Source organism: Mesitornis unicolor, unplaced genomic scaffold (genome assembly GCF_000695765.1).
Source record: "Mesitornis unicolor isolate BGI_N332 unplaced genomic scaffold, ASM69576v1 scaffold7131, whole genome shotgun sequence".
Classification (NCBI taxonomy): Eukaryota; Metazoa; Chordata; class Aves; order Mesitornithiformes; family Mesitornithidae; genus Mesitornis; species Mesitornis unicolor.
Genome location: NW_010164413.1, coordinates 13,114 through 28,383, shown reverse-complemented (window position 1 = coordinate 28,383; position 15,270 = coordinate 13,114). Strand labels below are relative to the sequence as shown.

Sequence of the window (15,270 nt, the reverse complement as noted above, 5' to 3'; positions counted from 1 at the left end):
GTGGAAAAAAAAATAAAAATGTTGCTGATCAGTGCACCTCTGCTACCCTTGCTTTAGAGTTCGGATTTGTCCTGGCTGCTTTTGGCAGATGTCAGGTCAGAATTCAAGACCAAACTCCCACTAAGCATGGTTGGGCTCAATGTGGAAGTCAGAGGAAGCTGACACGGCAGAGCATTAATCAGCAGTTAGTACAGCAGAAATATAGTTCCTATTTACAATGGATAACACAGTAAGGGGAGCTCAAATGAGTTGTCTTTTTTAGAGACAAAACTAAGTTTATTACTTTGGCAGTGCAAGTACCTCTTCATGGACAGCTTCAGCTGAATACATTTAAATAAATAATTTCTCATGAACAAAACTCACCTCATATATTAATAATCTAGCGTATTTGCTTCTCCCCCAGATGGAAAGACGCTACCTTAATTAATCAATGACACATACAGGTATGCTGTGGTTTAACCTGGCAAGCAGCTAAAACACTAGCCAATGTACGCTTGCTCAACTCCCCCCCACTTCCCACTGGGATGGGGAAGAGAATTGGGAGAATAAAAGAACTCATCAGTTGCGATAAAAACTAATAACTAAACCAAACCAAACTTTAATAATAATAATGTAAATTAATTGTAACAAGAATAGGAACAACAGTAATAAAGCAATTAAAATTATACTCAGCTCACAAACAGCAGTCACTGTCCATATGCCAACAAAAATGCAACAAGGGAGGGTAAGACTCAGGAACCAAGACAGGCTGCCATCACGAATAGAAGGGAAGGGATCAAAAGAGCTGAAGGGGCAAAGGGTTACAGCAGTACAAGGGTTCGTCCCCTGCAAGCTCCCCAATTTATAGTGAGTGTGACGTTTATGGGGCAGAATACATCTTTATAGGTCAGCTTGGACCATATCCGGATCATCTGTCCTGGGTCACCTGTCCCAGACAGTCCCAGGCTCTCACTTCTCCTCTATCCTCTTGTGCAGAGAGAAGACAAAAAAACAAACCTGTAACCACAGGTGCAGGCAAAACCTTGTAAACCAAGTATCTGCCAGCAAAAATGAAAACAAAAATCTTATCAGCGAACACTGCAGTTTTCTCAAAAATCCAGCTCTGCTGAAGTATTAAAAGGGAATTCTACAATTCAAACCCACCAAAACCAGGACAAGGCACATGATAAGCATTACTATAAGCCAGATAATACAGCATCAGGAAGAAAGGCATCATGATGCTAATAGAAACAAAAATTTTACAGAAAACTTAGCAAACAGCTTTGCAAAACTGTGTAGTAAATTAACCTCACTAATCTAGTAACTACAGATGGACTGACTATGGCTTCACCCTCCACTCTGTTATGGTTTAAAGGTTAACAGCCTGAAACGCAAGGACAGGTGGTGTCTGTAGGACCCTGAGATGTCAGAGATCGGTATTGTTTCCTCCCCTTTCTGGCCACAGTCTAGAAAAAAAAAATAAAATTAGCAGGCCCGAGGTTTTTGCGGGCTTTTCCTGGTTTCCTGGGCTGCTTCCTGTCACATCTCCGGATGACTGGGGCTACCTCCACATGTTCGGCAGCATCCACCGCCATCCGCTTCCTGGCACCACTGCGGTCCCCAGTGACCATGACAGAGTCACAGCGGTCACAAGGCACTGCTCGGACACTTCCACTCAGGACTACTGGGATCGGGTTTTGTATATAGTTAAATATCCTTTGTCTCTTATTCATTCCCTTTCCCTTTCCCAGATTGTTTTTCATTCAACTTGTGATAGTCTTAACTTCCAACCTTGTGTGAAGCATCTCTTTCTCTATTCCCTTTTTTTTAATCCTCCCCTGGAAGGGTAGGAGTCAATAGAGAGAAAATCCTGCTGCATTTCATTTGGGTTTGCCCTGAGCCCTAAATGGAGACACTGTTACCCTGAAAATTATGGTGAACTATAAAACTACAGGTGCTCTCCGTAATATATGCCTTCCAACAAAAGAGCCACAAGAACCTGCAGAGAATGGATGCAGTTCCAGTCTACTGCTGGCAAAGCCCTCTCACCCTCAAAAATCATATAGGCATCCTACATGACACCTACACAAAACACATGCAATGACTATATTGGTTCTTTTCTCTCAGGTTGCAGGAAGTTTTCAAAAGAAATCTACCAACTACCTGAAAAAAAAAGGATGAAAAGTCAGACTGACAGCAGCATGAAGTAAAACACCGTAATACAGAGCTTTTAACAGGTCTTAAACGTATGAGTGGAGATCTGTTTACAATACACCTCAAACATAGGTGCAACATGTACTTTTAGTGCATTCAGCATTACAGTACACAGCTGGGAGATCTGCAGATTAAAATTCACAAAATATCAAACTGCTTCACTAACATGTTTCAGCAGTAACATATAGGCAACTTGCAGTTATCCCTAAACAAATTGCTCAAAAATAATGCAGCAATTTCAAACTCGTTAAAGTGCTACAACATATGCAGGGCCACCTCAGCATTGTCAGGCAGCAGACTGGGAAATGGCGAGTAACACCCACGCAGCTCCATCTGCTCCAATGGTGTCACCTCAGTGACACCTGCTCCCCACGCTCCCACTGGCGTTATCCTAACGTGCACATAATGATATCAAGGAAGATCTGGTGGGCTTTTACTCACAAGCTGTCTCAACATGTTTGATATCATCATACCCAAACTGATAATTTGTTACCAGATCTCCAAGTAGCAAAAGCAATTTTAGTTTTAAAAACTATGACAGAAAGTTTCATTTTTATTTCAGAACACAGAATCACAGAACAGTTTGGGTTGGAAGGGATCTTAAAAATCATTCAGTCCAACCCCCTGCCACGGCAGGGACACCTCCCACTAGACCGGGTTGCTCAAAACCCTGGCTTTTTTTCAAAGCCCATGCTTTTTTGAACCAACCATGTTGGTTCAAAACCAATCTGGTTTTGAACACTTCCAGGGAAGGGGCAGCCACAACTTCCTCGGGCAACCTGTTTCAGTGTCTCATCACTTTCACAGTAAAGAATTTCACTATGATGGTGAGGTACACAAAGGAAAAAAAGGAGAGAAAAATAGTATAATCGGATCTGATGTATTCAAAGAGTAAAATCTACACAGTTGTAGGTTTCAATGTCCTATCTTGTTCTATGAAATGAACAAAAATATCTGAGATCTTAAGAGTTATGAGCTGTTAATATGAAAAATAAAAGCATGAACTACTTGTGGTTCTTGTGGACATAGTCATGCTGATGTAAAGATGTCTGGCAAGGTACAGGTAATATTTGTTACTAACTCAACAGACACATCCACAGCAAAAAGGAGCCTTCAGCACATGGTCTAAAACTGAAGGTAAGGTGTGGGTGAAAACAAAATGTAATCTGGGGCTTCAGCAGAGTTCTTAAAAGAGCCAACACTCTTCAGAGACTTCTCTCCATCACTACCTTTGCCCTGTCTTTTCAAGCAATGAATGATTACCTGAATTAATCATTCCTGGGCATACCTGGTCTTGGAAATGCCAGTTTTCATTAGCTTTACTTAAATGAACTACACCACACTTAAAAACAAAACAAAAACCCAAAACAAAACAAAAACCCAAAACAAAACAAACCAAAACCAAACAAACACACACGAACAAACAAAAAGTCATGTAACTGCAACAGGCAATACACATTTCAGTTTCATGCAATACAGCCTCTCACAGTATCCAATACATCAGAGGACAATCTAACAGCAACAGATAATTATTACAATGGGGTTTTTTAACTGTAGATAATAATGTAATAATGTGATTTTGAAGACTGGAATTTAGATACCACTTTCTGTGCAAATTTCCGTGAACCCAATATTGAAATCCTTTCCATCTTTAAAAATCATTCCTCACGTCCCCCAAATTGGATTTTACAAAACTGGTAACAGCAATGTCTGCTATCAGCTTTGTATCTACACAGGCAACTCCACTCCCCTAAAACTCCGCAGATATACTAACCAGATTTTACCAGTATTATAATGCATTAGGATAGACTGCCCTCAGGAGGCCAAAATGAAACCTTTCATGGTCTATCACACACTAACTCAACACACTTTATATGCATCCATTGCCATAAAAGAAAGTCTGCAAATCTGTTCTTTGCAACAGCTCCCTCTTAGAGCTGCAATATTAAAAAAAAACCCCTCACCAACATTTTGTGTGTCCTGTTAGAAACTTCTACTGATGATAATCAATTGAAACATGTGCCTTAAAAGTAGATGGCTAGCAGTGTGAGTTCACTATAGCAAGGTCTAAGTTACAAACATATTTCTCAATCGATAAGCAGAAGTAAGGCTGCAATGGCACTTAACAAAAGATTACAGGAGAGTTTTAAGCAATATAACAGATGAAGAAATATCAGATGAATAAAAAGCTTGTGTTCTCACTTCCACTAGGAATGGAATCACAGAAACTTTGTATGTCTAGTAAAAGCGTAAAGTTTTCAAAATTCAATTGAGAAATCATAAGTCCAGCACGCAGTTCTACTCAAGAACACCCACATGCAAAAAAAAATCCAAAACATTTATATATAGCTCGTCATAAATGCTAGCAGCACAAGATGCAAAACCCAAACGTCTGTTTTTAATCAAGGACAGGGGCATAACAGGCATACCAGAAATATGATGGTAGCAAGACAAATAAGCCAGATATTGACGCAAAATATACAGGAAAGTCATGAAACTAGATATCAATATATTAACTCATCAAATCAGATCTGGATTTAATTTCCAGGCCTAGTAGTGTAAACTCTATTGTTAGACAATATTATTCCAACACCATTAAGATGATGGCAGTAGCTATGACATCCAAAGACTATAAGGACACCAATGTAACTGTAATGCAAGATAGCAGTTATCAGCAGGTTGGATCTCACTGAAGATGTCAAGATCACATTTTTTTTAATATCATGCAGCCAATCAGGACCACACAACTCTGGCTGCAGTCCCGGAGAGCGTACAAGACCTGAGTCAAAATGCTATTTTCAAAGACTGGCTTTGTGTTGGTAACATTTATTTCTGCGAGAATACTAACCAAGTTTATTACCAAAGGCCACAGTCTACTACTGCAGACTTCGATAAAAAAGGAGCAACATAAAATAAGGAAGTATGCTAAAATGAAAGCAAAAAGACAAGTCGAAAGAATTAAGATGCAATGCTTGACAACACCACTAAGATTGTACACACTGAACTTCAGTATGAAGTCTTTAAATACACACACCAAATTAAACTTTTTTTTTTGAGGGAAGGGGGAAGCTGACATGGATTAAAAGCTACGACAATTTAAGTCAGACTTTGTAAAACCAGCAGTCCAGCTTTAGCAGTCAAATGGTAACTGTCTATGAACGTAAAATTTAGAGATTGATAGATCAGAGAGTAGAGGAACAATTTACAAAAGTGCATAAAAACTGAACATCACCATAGGACCAGACACCATGCTTGAATAAGACAAGCAGATGATCAAAATAAAAAGCAAAGTGCTCAGGGGTGGCAAGGCCACAGAGAAAAACAAATCCCCAAACAATGAACAAAACCCAAAATCTGTCTTCAGTTTTTTTGAACTTGAGCAGAACCTCTGCAGGCTACTGACTGGAGGTTCTACCCCTCAGAGCAAAACATCAGAAGAGGTCACAGAGGAAAGATTTAAAGGCTGGGGCTGCAGGCTATCACTTCCAAATTCTAAGGGAAATCAAGTAACTGCAGTGTGAAACTTCTAGGTTAAAACTACCTCATTATCAAATGACTGGAAGCTGGCAAAAGGGACCGCAAGCTTTTGGAAGTTTTGTGGGAGGAAGGATCACTTGTTTTTTAAGAAGTGATTCCACAGGGATCCGGGGAACTGCAGACTGATTATATTTTTCTGTACAAAGTATACTACCAGAAATTGTTCTAAAGACATGAAAACAAATGGATAAACATACTTTTGCAAAGGAAAAAGTCATGTTTGATAAACATTTTAGAGTTTTTCTAAAGACCAAAAAGAGATGAGAGCAAGAAGATCTAATAGAGCATGCTTGAAATTCTAAAAGGCATCTGACGCATACCATTGCTAAAGTCCATTTAAAATGCTGTGCTGCCAAGAGAGCTGTCACATCAGTAAACTGTTTAATGGAAGAAGAGAAAGAGTATGCATCAGCAGTCATTCTCTCCTCAGGACATGGATTGCCAACAGAACACCATAGGCACCTACTCTGGGTACTAGAAAAGTACAACCTATTCATAAGGGTTCTGAGACAGCAACTTCTGAAGCCCACAGTATATTCCAGTAACACTAAGCTACTCAAGGCGATAAAGGAATTAAACAAAAAATTGCAGAACCATTTCACAGATGAAATGGGCATTAAAACGAGTAGACCAAATTCACTGCAGATAAATGAGAAGAATTCACACTGAGGAAAACACACAAAAAAAATCAGTCCTAAATGCATATATAAGGAAACAGCCTCCAAGTTGATCGTTAATCCAAGACTGAGTTATTGTTCTTCACAGCTCTTGAAAACATAAATGTAAAGGTTAGGAGAAGCCAAAACAATTAGGTATTATTTTTGGAAGCAATATAAAACAAAACATGCTTTTTTAAGGTAAATTCACAGTGAATACTGTGAGCAATTCCACCTATTCCTCCTTCCTTGAGAAACTGGAAAAGTAAAGGACAGCAAAAATGACATAATGTACAAAAGAGCTTTCCAGCAACAAGCAACTAAAAGAAAAATTACTCAAAAAATGGCAGGCAGGATACGATAGAGGCCTACGAATTCAAGAGTGACAGAAAGCGAGCACAAAAGCACTGTTACAATGTCTCATCAAAGGTAAGAACATGCAGGCCTCAAGCAGGGCTAGCAAATGCCAGGTTCAAACATATCAACCACAAACTGCTGGAGGTGTAAGAGTTTTCCAAGGAGACATCACCACAGACTTGATCTGTTCCCTGCCCTACACATTCACTACTTCCACTGTCCGAGATATCACCCCTGGCCAGACAGCACCCTAGTCTGACAAACAGATATTACTTCTTAGAGTAGGTGTACCCAGTGAACACTGAAATGGATTACGGTTTTAAGCTAGTTTTTAGTCTTTTAAAAATACAACTTTAGGGCTACCAACACTTCGGTCTAGTCCTATAGCAAAAGCAGTAATAAAAATACAGTATGTACTGCAACAATTTTAAAAAATTACTTAGCCATATATTGAGATTCATCTAAGGGTGTTATTCCCTGTTTTAATCAGAATCATAAAATAAAAAGCCAATGCTAACTTATTTAACAGTTCTCTTAGCCAACAAAACAAGGAATAATAGTAATTAGGGTCAGAACTGACTAAGAAGAAATAATTTTTAGTCTCTTAATTTTGGCTTCTGGTCAAGGTATGTCACACAGGCTGTAAAACACTAAGGACAGGTACAGCAGCCAAGTTACTGACATATTACTATTAGACTAGTAAAAATGGGAGTACCAGCTGTCCTTCCTCACCTTCAGTGTCCGTGGAAAAAAATCATCTACTCTCTGGCCAATTCCTCCTTTCAAAAGAAACATAATTAGCAATTATATTTTTGGTGCAAAGACACATATGACACATAACTTTTCACAGCAAACAATATCACCTCTCTACAAAGAGATAACAGTAAGATAAGGGATCCTGAATGTAGTATAAGGGCTACCTTAGTAGTATTTTATATTCCAAAGTGAGTAACACAACCAACTGTAAATCTCCCTTAATATAAAAACATTCCTTGGATTATTTCTCAATATGTACCTGCGAGAAGCTTGAACATGTACTGTTTTCTGGCACAAAGACAAAATTTCTCAGCTGCACAAACGAAGAAAATCTCAGACTTTAAAGACTCAAAGTTATCACCAGTGAGATCTCTTCTTCCTGTGCTTCGGATTGTGCCAAGATGGGAAGTAATTTCAAAAGCTGAATCAACATCTGGACCATGATGCATGGAATGAACGGTGCACGATGCAATGAACAGTGGAGCTAAGAAGTGAAGGTCCTAAACCACATTCATAGTTTTCTTCAGAGATTATAAAAACATGAATTACCTAAAATTACTTGATCTCAATAGAAAAGTCTGAGGTCAAATTTTCGGTAATTTTTCAGCAAGAGAGTTAACACTCAGGATCATTTACAGCTGAATAATTATTCTGCTTCAAAAGCTGCTTTGAACAAAATAAATGGCTATTTTATTGACTATACATATATATAAAGAGCATCAACGTAACATAATTGAACTGAGCATTCCAGAAGATTTAGAGCAAAACACTTCACACTCTGGAAGTGGTAGGTGTTTTCTAAACATCTACGGAGTCGGTGAAAAGTCTTTTATGTGGCAAGGTCTGCAACTGTACTGCTCACTGGTGTGTGCAGCTCCAACTCAGAATATTATAGAACTAGCAACTCCAATGACCAATCAACAGTCCTTCAATGTATTCATACAAGTGCTACTGAATCACTTGAGTGCTGTACATACATTCAAGACTGGAACTGAGCAGGTTTTGTCTTTATAAAAACATATTACCTATAATTAAATCTTCTAAAGGCAATCCAGGTATGCTGAAGATCTAGAAGATCCTAGCTTTGTAGTGTTAGTTAAAAACAAACAAAACCCAAAGGAAACTCCTTGCCACTTTGTAGGGACTAACTGATTAGAATAAAAAAACTATACAGTTTGTAATCTTCACCCTACATGAAAAACTTGATACTATCATACTTGGCAACCAATAAACATGCCTCTGCACTGTATTAGCCTTTGTGTAACTTGATAATTCAAATAAAATATCCACTCTATCCCAAATTGGAAAATATGACATTATAAAAATATAGTGGTTTAAAAATGCATCAGCTGTTATTTAAAACTATCACCATACCAAAACCAGATCTTTTTCAAATTGTTACATACTCAGACTTCATAACACCAAATGAACTCTTTCAAGTAGCTAAACATAGACGCTGAATTTCTCTGCTGACTAAATAATATCAAGTAAATTACATACATCAATCTTCAACTAATTTCCACCCCCTCCCTTTAATTAGTATATATTTATATATTACCATCATGACATTTTAAGGGCTTTTTCAAGGTAGTCTTTAAGTCAGAAGCTGCAAGCCTCCATCTACAACCAGAGTACTCCCTGTAACGTAAGGGGACTCTAGAAGAAAGAAAACAGCTTGTGCCACTTCACGAGGTTCTCCAAATCTTCCAAGAAGAATTGCTTTCTTCAACTGATCTTCTTCCAAATGAGCAGTCATCTCTGTGCGAATAAAACCTAAGGGAGGAGAGATATTTGAAGAGTTACCTAACCTTCAACTGAATTTCTCTAGTGGATTTTCCCTGGAATCTTTCAAAGTGAAATCTACTACCAGGATTCAGCACCAGCTACCATTATTCAAAGTCTCAGAAGTCAGTCCATATCATTTTATAGCCAAGAAGAAATTTTTACCTAACTAATAAAATGTCTTACATTTTTGGAAGCACTGATGTAATCATAAAAATGCAGAGATCTGCAGAAGTCTATGGGAAAAAAGGGTAACTCTAAAATCAGGCCCCAAAGCCATATTTAGTATCACTTTTCTGAAAGATAAAATATAGTAATTTCACCAAAACATTCTCAATAAAAACACAGATATAAAATTAAACACAGGCAAGAAACCCCTACAGCTTGCAAGTGTTTCCATTACATTTCAGAACTTCTGACAGCACTTGCATAATTTCTATTACAGCACTCATTTGAAGAATATATCTTGACAATTCTGATGCACATTTCTTTACAATTTCCAGTTATCCAAGATTCAGTTTTCCTACCGCTGCCCTTCTCTTCATATAAGCCTCAGCTTCATAAAGAGCTAATCTTAACCTGCTCTCTAGCTGCCACCAAGAAGGGAAAGACTCAGTTTTGCTTTCTACTGTAAAACTGTGCCCCTTTATGATGGCTCTGGACCCTGCAGTGAGCTGCTCACTTCACTAAACAACAAAAATATTTTTCCTGCCTTGTTCATGTAGAGGTCCAAAAGGCATTAGAGCGAGCCCAAGGTGAGCAGCAGACTACACAGCTATGAGTGGAAAACATCAGAAAAGACAGGAGGATTTTTCCTTAAGAGTGGTGGTTTGCTTGAACTAGATCATCTTGTGAAACCACAGCCTTGTCCTCACAGAACTTTCTTTCCAGGCTCTCTCCTTTTACTACAGGAATAGAGAGGGATGCTTTCATGCCAGCTTCTTGTGGTCTTTCATGTTTCTCTAATAACAAATAAGCATTCTCTAGCAGGAGATGAGGGTAGCTGTCTGTATATAACCAGTTCTAATCCTTCCATCTGCAAAGACAGCAGGTTATGAAAGAGGAACAAAGGAAAAAAAAGACACTTATGTAATAACAGAGAGGGACAGGTAGACACACTGTTCCAAATTTCTCAGTGTTCTCTTAAAAAGACTGAAGGTTTTGTAAAAGCATTTACTATACTTTAAACTGAAAATAGAGAAAAACATTTACTTACAAATGTTGAAAATAATAGCAATTTGACAAATATAAGTAACATCTTAAGTTACTTTCAGAGAACAGCAAATATCCAGCAGTCTTGATGATCATGTACTGCAACAGCCAAGGATGTAGAAACTTCCCAAAAACTAACCTGGAGCAACCACGTTGACTCTAATTTTTTTTTTTGCTACTTCTTTAGCAAGAGAGCGAGAAAATCCAACTAATCCTGCTTTGGTAGCACTGTATACACTTTGACCAGAGTTGCCTTTAAGTCCTACAATACTTCCTAAAATAAAGAAACATCAAAGAGAAGATCAATTTACTAATTTGAAAACTTGTACTCGCTTTAAAATTTTAGTTTTAAATTTGGAATTGCAAATGGAATTTCAAGAAAAGGAATTTAAAGTATATTACTAAATGTACTTTATAGCCTACTGCTGAGATAAGCAAATCCCTCAAATACCTGTGATCTTCGTATAATTCATATATCTACGTTGACCAATAGGCACCAGGAGAGTAAAATTAAGAGCTTTCTTAAAAAAATAGCCTGGCAAAGAGAAAAAAAAGAAAACAACTGTACCTACTTGATTCTTAGTTAATAAATAGTAGCTGGTAGATTTAGCTGCTGAAAGAGCTGATAAAGAATGATAAAATTCTTTTTTCAATAAAATATAAACGCTGAGGTGTTTGTTTCTGAAACAAACTGGTTTTACATTTAGAAGTTGCAGAAATTACACAAAAGAAGAAGTATTCATAAAGAAACGCTAAGTATAGAACATCTAAATACAAAGAAAATAGTCAATTGTAATGAGTAACATTTCAGTATGTTACACCTGCTACAACTTTCTACCAAACTAGTACATAGCTCTCTAATCCAGTGGGATTCTACTTACCTATGTTGACAATAGCACCTCCCTGCTGTTGAATCATGCTTTTTACAGCAGCTTTGCATGTCAACATTGTTCCCAAAAGGTTAGTGTTAATCTGGGCTACCATATCTTCAGTTTTGGTTCTCAGTAACAAACTATCCCTGAAAAAGAGACCAAAAAACCAAAAGAACTCATGGAACAACCCCAATGATCAAATTTACTCATAATACAACTTCATTGATTAACGAAATCTTAATGGATATTTATACTGCTCTATATACTCCAGCATTCAAAATTATTACATTGCAAGGATGACACATAGCAAGAAAAAAGTTAGCTATGCTTCTGACAACAAAGCCTCCTTTGCAAAGAGGTATCAAACATGGTTTTGGCCCATTTCAGGGGGAAGGAGTGGAAGAAAGAGGAGTAGAGGGGGAACCCGTGAACTCAGAATGCAGAAACTACAGTGAAAGCTGTATCATCTGTTAGAATTTTACCATCGCCGGGAACAAAATATTGGTGAGCGCTTAATACTGGTTTTGAAAGCAGTCTTTAACAATACTCTTTCTAAATGCAAAGGCCCTTAGCACCTTACAATAAGATGCAGTCATCTAGAATTACATGTAATCTTGTAACAAGTAACTAACCTGTTGATCCCAGCTGCATTAACCAAGTAGTTAATAGGACCTAAATTCTTCTGCATCTCCTCAAAAGTATTTTGAACTTCTTGTTCACTGGATACATCACAGCTAAGTGCCAGATGTCCTGCTATATTGAAATAAAGGCACGTCATAATAATAGTAAAAGATGGGATACCATTCATAAACTTTTACAATTTATCAACTCAATTGCAAAAACAGATGATGAACTAGTTATAACTTAAGGAACCTACTTAATCTTCAGAGCATCAAATAGGGACAATTTTCAGATCCTGTATTGATTAGTTATATGACAAGTAACTGTTTTATATTTTTCACTTTTTGAAATCAGAAGTTCAGTGTGAGCAGACTGGTCTCAGTTCTGGCTTGGTGAGAAGCCAAGAATGACTCAATTCATACCACCTCCTTGTTGTGACCCTGAACAATTCCTTTCATCTTACAATTCATACCTCATGGATAGAATAGATAACATACCTATATTTCCCAAAGAATACTGTGAAAACAGAATAGTACCGATATAGCTTTTCTCTCAAATTTCTCAGCCTTTATTTTCATTTTCATCTAGCCAAACAATGAGGTTTATTTAACAACTTACTACTTTTACAAGTTACCTAAGCGTTGGACAGTGAAGAAAATATCACAAAGCAGCATACCTACCACCAAGATTATGTGCAGTGGTTTGGGCTACTTCCAGATTCCTTGCAATAATTGCCAGGCGGCAGTCTTTCTGTGCCAGTAATTCTGCAACAGCTTTTCCTATTCCTCGGGATCCTCCAAAAATGGCGCAAACCTTGCCCATCTTCAAAAATAATTCACAAACTGCAAATAAAACATGAATTTCAGGTCTAGTATAGCAAGAGAAGAACCACTGTTCTTGTCAAGATCACAGCCCTTACTAGTTTGTAGCATTTTATAGTATCAGATTACAGAATTAGTGAATTTTTATTCACAAAAAAACCCAAACAAATCTATTTGAACTAAATTACATACCCCTTCCACAAACGCAAGTTAATTCTTTTATTTCTGAACTTGTAAAAAAAATTATGCATGTAATCTAGGATTTCAATACTAGTGTTATTGTGACAACTCCTATTCCATTGATGACATTTGTGATTTATATATCTAAATACCATAATGTATCATTCAGCTGTTTATTCAAAGTAATTATATTGTTCTTGCACTATTCCTGTGCTAAAGTAATTTAGCCTCGAAGTCTTGCACCATCCTAAGTATCTATGTTGGACAATCACATTGCAAACATTACTGAGTATGATGTGATACTATTGTATTTACACTAGTTTAATACTAAGTTACCCTACATAATACTGTTTTACCACTAGCCTTAGGTTTGTTTCTGCTTTTGAAGGAAAAAAAAAAGCTGTTTGAAATGTGAAGTAATTGTGAAGTAGCTAGCTTAGATGTTTAGGAAGGAATGTAAGAATAAAGTACTTCTTTAGAATTATCTTTTATTCTGCAACCTCTAGAAACCAATCAGCTGTTTTGGGATGTCCTGAAGAGCCAGAGGCAGAATCCAAGCAATAGTTATTAATCTCTTTTCCATACATTTGAATAAATCCTTTTTGAACCCAATTATACTTTGTCTCCATAACATCCTGAGGCAATGAGTTTCATTATTCGTGGAAAAGTACTTCCTTTTGTTCTTAATTTGCTTTCTGATTAGAGAATACTATGCATTTCTCCACATTGTCTTCCCCTTACTATTCATAACTTCAGAGGCTACTCTTCTGTATTCTACCCTCTCCCCAGATCCTCTTTCAGATCAATTTAGTTACTCTTATACATATGGAAGCATTCTGTATCCTACTAAAGACTGTCCAAACTCTTAATCCTGCCACCCTACCCTTTGCCTTACCTAGGTTTATTATGCCCTTTTTGATGTGTGATAACCAGACAAGCACACAGCATTAAGCATACAAGGACACCATCAACTCATACAATTACATAAGGATCTTGGTCTTCTGTGACTGGGCCTGAAAGAGCAGACAATGCTTTTCTGTAACAAAGAAAGAACAAGCGCTTGAAATCAACCCATGTGTCTGCTTCCACTGGCAAGTTGAAATCTCCTTCAAAGGAGCAGGAAGATTAAATACTTGCATCTCAGGTGGCAGCCCTTTCAACAGAACATGTACAGAAAGATGTCTTGGATGAAGGCAATTCCCTAGTAATAAAAATGGGCATGACTGCCTCACCAGAAAGACTAATCCATTGGGTAGTCTTCATTAGGTAGCTAGACTGCAAGAGACATCTTGCACCCCAGTATGACAGCTCTTACTGTCTTAGCAGACTAAAGGCACAACCAATTCACCCACATTTTGTTGATTTTTTTTTTTTTGCTAGAAACAAAGTCTCAGGTCTGTCCCCTCCATCACAACTGATCTCTTCTTTGACAGAATTATCACAGTGACTCTTGGAAGTTTTTGCCTACTTGTTGCAGCAATGTTGTACTAGGATCTCCTCCTTCATATTTTGTTCTTACCAGCACTGATCATACATACTCTCTTATTTTTATTTGAAACATGGAATATAGTTGGGAGGGATCTCTGGAAGTCATCTTAATCTACTTCCTCCACACTCAAGTAATGTCAAGTGAACCATCTTACACTCTTTATAAATGCCATCAGACCTATATGTATTTTCCAAATAATTTTGAACATACTTAGCTACACAGGACCCAAAAAGCTGCCTGCAAGGAGATAACATCTTGCAAATGTATCATTCTATCTTTCCTGATCTGTTTGAAAAAGGAGAGTCTTAATGATTCTACTGCTTTCAGAATGAATAGTGAAAGTTCCTTGTGGATTAACCAGGTATTTACAGGGGGAGTATAAGGGCTACTTCCAACGCAGCAATATGGTTTGTGTTTTAGCACAGAAGAGCCATACAGATTCTTTGGAGTTGCAATTTGGGTGGGAAAAAAACCAAACCAAAACAAACAAAACTGCAGAAAGAGTAATAACCCAGTATTTCCTAGTCAAATAAAGGTAGGGAAAACAAGTATCTTTTAAGCCACGTGCTCTTCTAGGCCGCCGCACAGCACACACAAGCGCCCGTACGACCTTTGACCTCTAGGGCCCTTTCTCTTCTTTCGGGAACGAATAATTTAACCCGTGACCACCAGGGCTCCAATGCACTACAGCTAACCACCCGATCGCTGGAAGACACCTTTCGACAAATGCGAGTCGGGATACCGCAGTCAGCCAGACCAGGCCGTCCCATCGCCCGCACGTCTGCGCCCTCATC

At 37.8% G+C, this 15,270-nt stretch overlaps 1 protein-coding gene across 1 annotated transcript; it reads right to left on the bottom strand.

Moving 5' to 3' along the window:
• Positions 1–9,093: 9,093 nt before the first annotated feature.
• CBR4 (carbonyl reductase 4) lies at positions 9,094–12,808 on the bottom strand. The gene is made up of 5 exons (XM_010194309.1): positions 12,667–12,808; positions 11,998–12,118; positions 11,375–11,511; positions 10,633–10,767; positions 9,094–9,272 (listed from the first exon to the last, which is right to left on the bottom strand). The coding sequence occupies exons 1-5, from the start codon at positions 12,806–12,808 to the stop codon at positions 9,094–9,096; spliced, it is 714 nt and encodes a 237-aa protein (XP_010192611.1).
• Positions 12,809–15,270: the final 2,462 nt, after the last annotated feature.

Excerpts from the sequence above, each read along its gene's own strand:
- CBR4 (XM_010194309.1), bottom strand. The coding sequence starts at position 12,808 with ATGGGCAAGGTTTGCGCCATTTTTGGAGGATCCCGAGGAATAGGAAAA. Across the intron at positions 10,768-11,374 it reads AGGTGCTATTGTCAACATAG|GAAGTATTGTAGGACTTAAA; the intron begins GTAAGTAGAATC and ends TCTTTATTTTAG. Across the intron at positions 9,273-10,632 it reads AGTCAACGTGGTTGCTCCAG|GTTTTATTCGCACAGAGATG; the intron begins GTTAGTTTTTGG and ends CTCCTCCCTTAG.